We start from the raw sequence: 11,614 nt of genomic DNA on the forward strand, positions 1-11,614 counted from the left end.
TTCAAATGTCATATAAGGAACACTTTGTTTTACCATGTTAATATAATAGTACGTGATTTTTTGTTAATATTGATCTGCTTTTTTGTTTCAGATCACCATGTAAAATATATAGACAAAAACAAATAATCCACTATTTTAACACACAAGAGTGACCAATTATACTTGTTTGTAAAACAAATTTGACAGCATACTTCAAATCTTAGTCTCATTGAGTTTTTGAGATATTTTTTTGGTTTCTCCTTCGGCCCTAGCAAGCCTATCTGCTTGACTTCCAGCAAACCTCTGTCTGAATAGCTCCACTTCATCATCCCTCTGCATCATATTATTTATTTAATAAACACAAACAATTGATATTCAACACCATACTACAGGTAGAAAGGTAGAAAAATCAAACTATACCATTTCTCTAAACAATGGCGTCGGGGTACCAATTTTATGACCGGCAGGTAGGATCACCCACGGCGTTCTAGCCCTTTCAACGTCACTGTTTTCATCAGAGAGCGAAAATTGCGTTTCAAGTGGCAAATCGAGCTGCTTAAGCACCTATGTATCAGAAAATATTTGTTTAGCGTTAGCACCACGGTGATGGATATCTTTATGAGCACAAATGCAGTAATTCACCTCAAGGGAGAAGGACGGCATGAAAGGTTCCAAGAGGCAAGCAAGAAGATACACTAATCCGAGTGAAGTTTTCATGACCACGGAACAAGAAGGTCGATCCTCCCTGTAGAGCTTCCAGAACTGGCTTTCCTGCACGAGGATAACTGCATGTTCAACATCTGATCAACCTAATAGCAAAGAGTTCAAAATCATCACAAAAAACGTGGCAATGTTCATACTTGCAGATAAGCATTTCCTACACCAGATATGGTCATAGCAATCTTCAAGCCTTGCTTTAGTTTCACCTACACCAAACGCGGTCCAGAATGTTAAGGCATGCTAATATTCAGTAGCAAAATAAGACCATTAGTGCCTTCATTTACCTTCTCCATTACATCTATGTACTGTTCCACAAAATTACCAATCTTCTCTCCCAATGCTTTAGTCAGTGGATGAGTATCTGCATTTGGAGCATCGGGGATGATCGAACCATATCCTGAACCTGAACTAGTAAAAAAAACTATTAGAAAGTGCTAATGGAAGTGTAAGGACCTCTTTCAGAGGTGAATATTAGTAGGCGCGGAAATCATACGCAAGAGGTCTACTCAACGAAAATCTAGAAGTGAATACTAGCCACTACAATCAATTTTTTTCTAGGTTAGATAAAATAAAGCACACCAAAATATTCTGCTTCTGATAAGAAAACGTGTGCACTTCTGAGTTTCAGAAGATGAAACTTCAAGGGAACTGTTGAAACTTCTCTTGTTTCCTTCTCAACCCCACAGGTTTTAGTATTTACTAGCCTCTTCCACATCAACCTCATGGAATCCATACGTGTAAACCAATATCCAACATGCACGACCTGCGTACTTTAGTCACGAACTATTAGGGGCCTCTGCACCTAATACAAAGAACTGAACCAAAGAATGAAACACAAAACAGATCGTTATTGGTTATCCATCCTAAGACAAGAAACTGCATTCTTGTCCAGTTCCATGTTAGACACTGGGATCAAACCAAAGGCTCTAGATCTCAATTTTTAAGCTGTCCATAGTGTCATTCATGAATGAGCATATAATCTAGCTTCAACAATGCAAAGGAAATTCCTACAAATTGGATCTGCTTTTAAATCTAGTAATGGAAAATCAGTTAAGTACATTCACAAATAGAAGTTTATGCAAAGAAAACAAGGAATCACATGTAAGACCAAGTTTTTTTGTATTGATAAACAGAAACAGTTGACCCACCTGGGGCTTTTGCAATGAAACTGAGGACTCGGTTGACAAAATTTCCAAGATTATTCAGCAACTCGCTGTTAAGCTTTGCTTGCAAATCAGCCCATGTGAATAGTGTATCCGATACCTAAAGATGAAATGTTGCCCAAAGAGAAATCCTTCTTCATTTTTTTTTATAATAATGGCTTATATTTATGTTTGAATGGGCCATTGATGAAAAGGTGTGTAGCGTAGAACCTACCTCTGGCCTATTTGTCAGCAGATAGTATCTCCACACCTCTACAGGGATATTTGTGTCTTTTGCATTGTCTCCAAACACGCCGATACCCTTGCTCTTCGAGAATTTTCCTGACATTAAAACCAGGAAAACAGTTTAAGCCAGGTGAAGATTTACGGCCAGACTGTCACAGTACTGAGAAAGCTAAGTGCTACGTTATGAACTACTGTGATATGAGTCTTTGACTAACCAGTTTCATAGTTCAAATACTCTGTAACACTTATGGTTTTCATTAATGTCCAGTTTTCACCTGTTCCAATAAGAGTGGAAGGAAACATCACCTGAAAATCAAATTATACTCGCTAATTTTAGAAAGTATGCAGAATATAAGAAAAGCTACCAAAAGAATAATCGAAACCTCATGGGAAGTGAAAGTTTATTGTAGACTCAGAAAAACTGAATCTCTATAAAGTGGATATCTCCAGAGTGCAAGTTTACAATTTTGACAACTTACTGTGTGAAAGGGAACATTATCTTTGCCCATGAATTGGTAAAGCTCAACATCTTCAGGATTCTTCCACCACCTCTCCCATTCTGGTGTGTAGCATGAAGTGATCGAGACGTATCCGATTGGAGCATCAAACCATACATAGAATACCTAATGGTAACATTGTAAATAGACCAGTCATTTATAGCAGAAATATAACACCATTTTACTTCTGTAACCATCTATGCTGCACCATACATTGCATCATCTGATTTTACCTTATCCATAAATCTCTCATGTGGGACAGGAACTCCCCATTTCAAATCTCTCGTTATACATCGTGGTTTCAACCCTTCTCTGAGCCAAGCATGCGTTGCTTGAATAGCATTTTGACTCCACCCTCCCATCACTGACATGCTGTTTATATATTCTTCTAATTTGTCCTTCAGTAAAGGAAGCTCGAGAAACATGTGGTTTGTATCACAAATGTGTGGAGTGCTGCGGCAAACCTGTTTATGAAGGTGGAACAGTAGAATTGATCACAATCCCCTGAGTGGAAATGAATCATCATTCTATCATAATCTAGCCATTTAGAAATGGGTGAAGCAGTTGGTCAGATAAGGAGTGATTAAAGAACTTAGATTGCCTAAGATAATCTATGACAATGAATTTACAGCTACGGCAATAAGATATGACCACACCTTGCACTTTGGCTCTAGTAGTTCTGTAGGATTTAAAAGCTTCCCACACTTTTCACACTGGTCTCCACGCGCAGAATCATAGTTACAGCCTGGTGTCGGACAACAACCTTCCACAAGCCGATCTGCCAAGAATCTTTTACATGTTTCACAGTATAGCTGCAAGAGAGAAAAACTATTTAATGGACGAACCATGAGAAAATGGGAAATTGAAATGCAAACAGGAATTGATGACCAGAAAAAGTACAGAGCCAGAAACTAAATAGTTTAGGCAATAACATTGGACCTGTTGCATTATGTTTTCAGAAAGCCAGTTATTCTGCAACAGTTTCTTGAAAATATCTTGACAGACTTCTGTCTGCTGAGGACTTGAGGTGCGGCCAAACTCATCAAAGCTTATACCGAACCACTTGTATACATCTTTATGAATGGCATGGTATCTGCTCAACCAACAAAAGTTGGGTCAGAGAAAAATTCAGCACAGGCCTAAATGCCTAACTATATACAACTTCCATTGATCAATCACGTATTGATGTTGTATTCGACTTCATAATAAAGTGGAATGTGCAGCACCAGATCAAATAGAAAGCTATACACATCTTACCATAAAACATTGTTATAAAAACATGTGATAATTCGCTTTAAGCATTCAGATAACTGAATTATGTTATGTCATATCATTATTAGTTCTGGTGTAAAAAGACTCACTTATATGATGCATCATACATAGGCTAATATAAGAGGTAACAAACTATAATTCAACACATTATGAAAATATAATTTGATAGAACTTCTTATTCTTATAGTTGTTTCAATTATTATCCACTTTCTACTTGATCAAGCTAATGTTCTGTGTGTCTTTTAAAACTAAAACGCAACTTTTTTCAAGAAAAATCTAGTTTTTTATTCAAAGTTAATAACATTATTGCAATTTTCACATGGATTTAATCTTATACGGTAAAAGTTTTATTTGAGTTAAGCTGTGGTTAAGTTTACAGAATTAAATAATCTGATTTCAATATTACATGTAGTTTTCATATTTCAATAATATATCTTTTATTCCTGAATTGAAGTTGAATGGCTTTTTCATATATTATCAACATTAACAAACTGCAAAAAGGGCTAAGGTGCAAGACAGTGAGTCTATAGTGGTGGACATATCCTTTGACAATATTATGATATAAACAGAGTTAAAGATAATAAAACCACTCGCTTACTTTAGCTTTACAACCAGCTCTAACGCACTATTAAGAAATGATTCTCCGAATATAGCTAGCAATTTCACATAAGAATCAGAACAAATTCTCACAGAACACACACACAAAAAGTTTGTTTGTTTTTCTCTAGTAAAACAGAGGTACTTCCTTCTAAGTTAATTTATACTTATTCATCAACAGCTAATGTACGTGGTTAATTTTATCTACGTACTTCATTTAAAAAATACTCCATATTCTCGAATAAATAATGAAATAGTAGTATCGAAACATGAGCAAATTACTTGTCACAGATCTCTTTGGGGGAAGAGCCCTCCTCCATTGCCTTAGTCTCTGTTGCAGTGCCGTATTCATCCGTGCCACAAACATAGACCACGTTATAGCCCCTCATCCGGCAGTACCGCGCAAAGACATCGGCGCTCAGAACACCTAAATCAGTTCCCCAAACAGAACTTAACATGAGAAATTCAACCGAGGCGCAAAATTACTATTTCAGCAAGCAATCGACATATATATAGAAACGCAAATTGAAGCGGGAATTACTTCCGATGATGTTGCCGAGGTGGGGGACGTTGTTTACATATGGCAAGGCGCTTGTGATGAGGATGTTCCGCTTCCCTTGTATCGGCAGCTTCGCGGCGGCGCTGTGAATGTGATCGCCCATTTTTCGATAAACTTTCTAAAATATATCCTTCTGCTGAGAAGTCAGATTGCCAGTTTCTTATAGCAGCCATTCCAACTGATTTCTCAACTTGAGTCTACCTAATTTCCATTTTCTTATAATCTTATGTCATTTTTTATTTTTTTAATAAATAAATTATCCTAGTGGAGTACTATATTTTATAAAAATTAATACTCCCCCGTCCCAACTAAGTTGAGTCATATTCCTCTTTGGAATGTCCAATTAAGTTGAGTCATTTCCATTTTTAACAAAAAAATAAAACATTCAATCATTCTTACTTTATTCCTCCATCTACTTTATTCTCTCTTTATCTTTTCTACTTTATTCCCCTCTCCTACTTTTTAACTCAATTTCTTAATCTCCATGTCCAAAAGTTATGTCTCAATTTAGTTGGGACCGAGGGAGTACTATTATATACTCCATACTAACTTTTTTAATTAATTATTTCTTATATTGATTAAATTTGTTTAGATCCAGAGTGGATTATATATGGTAAACAAAGAAATACCTATTTTATCGATCAAGATTGAGTCATTACAACACTCTCCTTATGTATGCGATTTGCATATTACGACGGTATATTACAATGTGTAGTTTTTTAATTGAAATAAATTTTTTAATTTATTTACTATTTATTTAATACCTTAAATGTAAATTTATATCGAAAAATGAATCACTGACTAATAAGGTGTTATGACTTATGACTCATCACAAATACTACATTTCTACATATTATAGGAACTATTCTAAAATATTACACAATATAAAAATAGTCATTTTACATCTTCCTTCCAAATTAAACATGGAATCTAACTTTATTTTCTGAATAAAGTAGATACGTGTAAAGAAGCAAAATAATATGCACAACTCTCCAATATACAAATTGGTAGTACTTTAATATTTACTAATTGCCTGAATAATTGATCACAATGCACAGTAAAGAGGGAATATCACATCATATCAAGTTATGTTATTATCTAAGTGTGAAAACGATAACTGATATAGTGGTATCAATTTATGTTATTATCAATTAGAATCGCACAAATTCGAAATTCTATACTTCATCTATACGAGGGAATATCACATCATATCACATGATATTATGAATTTCACTAAAAAGGGTAGTATATACATTTGGTTGCTTAGATGTGCCTCTCTTATTATAATAGTAGTAATAATTTTGAGAATAGCAGAGAGGTCAGCTTACAGTATAAAATAAGTTTTCATAATATACAATAAATTTTGCTACGAAACTTCATGAATTCATTATGAAAAGTAATGGATAAATAAAAAAGAATATATCCTACAAGGTTGGAACCTTGAACTAGAAATATATTACTCCCTCTGTCCCATTAAAGATGACACAGTTCGTTTTGCACACTTGTTTAGTAAAAATCATAATAAATAGTTAAAGTTGAGGAAAAGTAAAGTAGCTGAGAGATTAATGTAGAAGAGAGTCTCTTCCATATTATTTTCTCTCTTAATTTACTTTCCCTCCATTTTAACTATTTATTATAATTTTTACAAAAACATGCGAAAAACGAAATGGGTCATCTTAACTGGGACAGAGGGAGTATAAAAGAGTTAGGTTGTCTATAAAATCACAAATTTTGGTCAAATGTCAGTTACACACTTCCGAATTAGAATGAAAAATCGTGGAATTTTCAATTTTTCATGATAATCTTATATGAGTAAATGCGGGGCTACGTTGCCCACACATGTAAATTTTTTGTGATGTGAATGAATAGTAACACATACGTATATTAATGTGATTGCGTGAATAATAGCATAATGTCATTTTGAACCTAATAAAACTAAAAACTAATAAAAATTTAATTGAGACAGTTGAGAATTTTTGTGATTTCAATAATTATCATTCAAATTTCTAAAGACAACGTTACTCTCAGACTACGCTTTTATTTTTAAATCAGATTTGATTTAGCTGATATTATGAAATGTAAAAAATTACCCCAAAGAGGTAATTATATATTTCATACAAAATGTTTTACATTTATTTCAATTTAGTACAAAAAGTATTAAGTTTACATATTTCATACAAAAAAAGTTTACTTAGTGTTCCAAAATAATGCTTTCTGTTAAGTCCCTACTAACATCGTTACTTCCGATTACATCATATACAAAAAGTTTCATCAATATTTCAAATTTAATCAAAAAGTTTTAAATTAAAACTTTCATTAGTTATTTCAAACACAGTTATTTTTATTACTCACAAAAATGAAAAACATAGAGAAAAAAAAATCATCACTCTTCACCATCAAATTATTGCATTTTATGGTTGAAGCTTTATCATGTAACAATGGAGAATACAACTAAAAAGATATTGAATTTTTTTTGTAAAAATTAAATATTGACTTATTTACTGTTTGAAGCTCAAATTAGTCATTTTGTAAAGATGAAATATAGACTTATTTTATACTGTGTTCAATAAAGAATACAATAAAAATAGCGTATATTGAGTGATAAATTTTTGTTTAAACCACGATCAATTGCTGGAAGAAATGATATTGACTATTATTTTTTTAGAGTGATTAATTGTATTAAATCTCTAATTATTCTTTTATTATGATTATAAGTTGGATAAATTATAAACTAACTAACAGTGTTTAAAATATTTAACAGAATGTATTAATTTAAAACACTAATGTAAATTTTTGTATGAAATATATAAACTTAATCTTTTTTATATTAAATTGAAGTAAATGTAAAACATTTTGTATGCATCATGTAATTACCTCTAAAAATATATACAGCACAAAAGAATATACTGTAGTAAAACGAGTATTTAAACATAGTAATCTTAAATATAATTTTCTAATTGCAAAATAAGTTAAAAGGGAGGAAGAAAAAAATCCGGCTATGTATTTCAATTCGCGTAGACATATGCAGCTGTGATATCTGTATTATTTCTGCCGAATTTCGAAGGATTCGTTGTGTGAACGCAGCGGCCGCTGCCGCAGATCTGAGTTTTTAGGTTAGTTTGCTTTGTGAATCGACGATTTTCATGTGCGCGTGTTTGTGGTGGTAATGCGGAAAATTAAGCGGTGTAGGTATTTGATCGATCGAGGAAGCTAATTATAATGATTTTTTTAATGATTTATTGGATATGGATAGTTGCTTTTCGGAAATGGTTGGCGGTTTGTTGAGAGGAACGATCGATGCCTCGTTTGGGATGTTTTTCAATGATCTGCGTGCTGTTGAATATTTGATTTAGAGATCGGTTAGGTGGATGTTAGTTTAGCATTATTGATTTGTTATCGTTTTACATCTGCTAATCTGTTGCTTCTGAACATATTTATTCATGTTCACTGTTTCATTTGTAGGAGTATTCTGGTATTTATATTGAATGTGGAGGTTGATTTTTGTTTACATTTCCAAAATGTGAAAAATTCTAGGTGGCTGAGTCTGATGTCCTGTTTAGATGCATTTTAGAGCTCTTGTAGGAAGGATGTACTATTATTGCCTATTGATCAGCCTAGTACTTAGTAACTGCAACCATGCATAGCAGCATAGGTTTTTAGATAAGAAACAGAGTTGAGATTTCTGCTAAATACTATTGATGTTATGTGGTCATGTGTGTAGTTCCTCATGCTGTAGTTGATGACACCACATGACACCACCGAGCTCTGACATTTTGTAGAGTTTTTCAGCTCCATGTGTGACTTGAGCCACTTTTCCTCAACTTCAGAACTCTACATAAATCGCCAATTTCTACACTATTTTCTAATATTGCTATTAAAGTAAGAGCGGGTTAATTTAACCTATGATTGCATCTTGTTTGTCAGATCTATTTCTTATCCTTTCCCCCCCTCTTTCTGTTGGTCCTTGGTTCAATTTCCAATTTTCCATAGACAAATGGAATAGACACTCTTGAAGATCTCAAGTTTTCTTTTGATTCTATTTGTCTAGTATTTGTGATTCCTTCTCCTGTCTGCAGCATGCTTATTTGGTCAAATACCTTTATTCTTTAGTGAACAAGCTCTGAAGTAAATTTATCAAACCAAGTGAAATTTTCCCAATGAAATGGGAGAAATGCTGAAATGGCTTGAGTAGTGATTATCCCACCTTGATTATGAAAGCTCTATGAAAAAGAAAGGCTGTAAAAAGGATATGTGCTTTTCAAAGTGTTCATGTTAAGATTGCATGAAGAAATCACTTCTTTTCTCAAGATCAATCCCAATGTAAAACACTATTGATTGTGCCCTGTAATCCACTATATTGCTGTAGATCCTAAGGTCATACTAGAATGGTGTACTGTTGATTACTTGAATGTGTTAATGCTTGAGACCTCATAGATGCTCTGTTGCTGGTATGTGTGCATATGTCAAAATTACACAAATAAAGCGAACATGTTATTTAGTTCATGCTGCTTCTACTATTTCTGACTTGTGTAAATTGTTTCAGAATTCTATTTCCAGCCGGAATTACTGGAGTTCTGAAATTAGATTAAGGCATTAAGCGAGGCTGTTCGCTTTATTGGAAGTGTATCAAAATTAAAGGTTTTAATCAGATTTTCATGGCTCAGTTGTATTTGACATGTCGTTGAGATGGTCAAAGTATATCGTTTCTAATTAAAGCATTTTTTCCATCATTACCTCTGAATCGATTTATAGTATTATATTTGATCATGAAGGTTCTTTTAGTTTTACACTTTCTTGGTTGGCTCATTATCTGTCCTGCACACTCGATCAGATAATACATTAAATTTTCACTGTAGGATTTCAGAAATAGTAACGTCTGAGCACGCTTAAGTACTGAGAAATGGAAGATCTGTCAAGTTTTTGGGGCCCTGTGACATCCACACATGAGTGGTGTGAGATGAATTATGTCCACTCATCCTATATTGCCGAATTTTTCAACACCATATCTAATGTCCCATGCATCCTACTAGCACTAATTGGCCTTGTTAATTCTCTGAAATATCGATTTGAGAAAAGGTTCAGCGTCCTTCACCTATCAAATATGATACTTGGCATTGGCAGCATGATATATCATGCCACATTGCAGCGACTGTAAGTTCTTTTATTGTGTCCTTGCCTTTTCTGCTTTCCTATTTGAAATCAGATTTATGTCCTTCTGTGTTACTATCATCTTTAAACATGCGACATGTAGTGGACAATACTGCTTCTCGTCTGTCTCTACATTTTGTATGATAGTCGAGAGTCGAGTGTAGTAATGCTTGTTCATTAGGGGACACCATATACAATTAATGAAACCTGTTGTTGGAACAAATTTCAAATGTTAGAAATTTGGATTGTCAGTTGCGATTTTAAATAAAAGAGAATTTATATGAGTCCTGTGTACTAGACAAGTGAGAGGCTTATGATGTAACATGGCTTTTAGTTTAATTATGCTACAAATTGTTATAAGCAAGCTGATTGACTATTTCTGTAGCATGCTTGAAGTTGGTCTCATATAGAGGGGCTAAGACAGTATGAGGTTATGGTCATAGTTTTGAGTACCTACTTAGCTAATCTTATCCAAATGTAGGGTATATCCAAAGTAGTTATGCAAGTCAGACAGTTTCTGTGAAATAGTTCATCTAAGCTGCATCTAGTATTGATATATCTGGCACTATTTTTTATTATAACCCATTATTTTGAATTCCTTCAGGCAGCAGCAAGGGGACGAAACACCTATGGTGTGGGAAATGCTCCTTTACATCTACATTCTCTACTCTCCCGACTGGCATTATCGAAGTACAATGCCCACATTTTTGTTTCTCTATGGCGCAGCATTCGCAGTTGCACACTCACAAGTTCGCTTCAACCTTGGTTTCAAGGTACACTACGCACTGCTTTGTCTCCTTTGCATTCCCAGGATGTACAAGTATTACATTCACACAGAAGACAAATCTGCTAAGCGGCTGGCAAAGCTCTATGTGGCCACTCTTGTGACGGCAACCATCTGCTGGCTAGCCGACCTCCTCTTCTGCAAGGATATTTCGCTGTGGCACTTCAATCCACAGGGTCATGCCTTGTGGCATGTTTTAATGGGTTTCAACTCGTACTTCGCCAACACGTTTTTGATGTTCTGCCGAGCTCAACAACGAGGGTGGAATCCAAAAGTAAAGCACTTTTTGGGTATGTTCCCTTACGTGAACATTCAAAAACCAAAAGCACAGTGAAATGGATATTAATTGTGAGAAAGTGCGAGTATGTTGCGTGCTGGTTGGGAAAAACTGAGATTCATTTTTTGCTCTTTAATTTTGTTTTGAAACATGTATGTAAATGATAGCTGGAAGTAAACTTAGATGGTTGATATTTAAATTTTGACTGTAAAAGTAGAATATTATGAGGTAGCATATTTTCATATATCGTGTGACAAGAAGAGTTTCTAGTCTTAGTCGATTGGATTTTCCGGTGACTGTAAAAGTAGAATATTATGAGGTAGCATATTTGTTCTTTCGAATTTTGGGATAATAATTATTTTATATTTTTATTATGATATTGGGTTTTCAGAT

The 11,614-nt window shown here is 34.2% G+C and overlaps 2 protein-coding genes across 8 annotated transcripts; one reads left to right on the forward strand and one right to left on the reverse strand.

The window, feature by feature from the left end:
• Positions 1 to 109: 109 nt before the first annotated feature.
• Positions 110 to 5,250, reverse strand: LOC121803664 (probable methionine--tRNA ligase). Of its 2 annotated transcripts, XM_042203290.1 has the most exons (14): positions 4,995 to 5,245; positions 4,736 to 4,880; positions 3,524 to 3,677; positions 3,241 to 3,396; positions 2,818 to 3,048; positions 2,567 to 2,710; positions 2,303 to 2,393; positions 2,077 to 2,183; positions 1,848 to 1,962; positions 984 to 1,102; positions 840 to 905; positions 622 to 750; positions 400 to 543; positions 110 to 312 (listed from the first exon to the last, which is right to left on the reverse strand). In XM_042203290.1, exons 1-14 carry the CDS (start codon positions 5,113 to 5,115, stop codon positions 193 to 195), a joined length of 1,842 nt encoding a protein of 613 aa, XP_042059224.1. In that variant the 5' UTR covers positions 5,116 to 5,245; the 3' UTR covers positions 110 to 192. The 2 variants fall into 2 exon arrangements, 1 of the variants encoding a protein (XP_042059224.1); XR_006051093.1 differs by lacking the exon at positions 110 to 312 and having other exon boundaries at positions 402 to 543; positions 622 to 764; positions 4,995 to 5,250.
• Positions 5,251 to 7,986: 2,736 nt separating this feature from the next.
• LOC121803665 (alkaline ceramidase-like) lies at positions 7,987 to 11,595 on the forward strand. 6 transcript variants are annotated; one of them, XM_042203295.1, is made up of 4 exons: positions 7,987 to 8,125; positions 9,556 to 9,650; positions 9,869 to 10,163; positions 10,765 to 11,595. In XM_042203295.1, exons 3-4 carry the CDS (start codon positions 9,913 to 9,915, stop codon positions 11,276 to 11,278), a joined length of 765 nt encoding a protein of 254 aa, XP_042059229.1. In that variant the 5' UTR covers positions 7,987 to 8,125; positions 9,556 to 9,650; positions 9,869 to 9,912; the 3' UTR covers positions 11,279 to 11,595. The 6 variants fall into 6 exon arrangements, with proteins under 6 accessions (XP_042059229.1, XP_042059227.1, XP_042059230.1 ...); XM_042203293.1 differs by having other exon boundaries at positions 7,987 to 9,650; XM_042203296.1 differs by lacking the exon at positions 9,556 to 9,650 and having other exon boundaries at positions 7,987 to 8,201.
• The last annotated feature ends 19 nt before the right edge of the window (positions 11,596 to 11,614 follow it).

Source organism: Salvia splendens, chromosome 5 (genome assembly GCF_004379255.2).
Source record: "Salvia splendens isolate huo1 chromosome 5, SspV2, whole genome shotgun sequence".
In the NCBI taxonomy this organism is placed as follows: domain Eukaryota; kingdom Viridiplantae; phylum Streptophyta; class Magnoliopsida; order Lamiales; family Lamiaceae; genus Salvia; species Salvia splendens.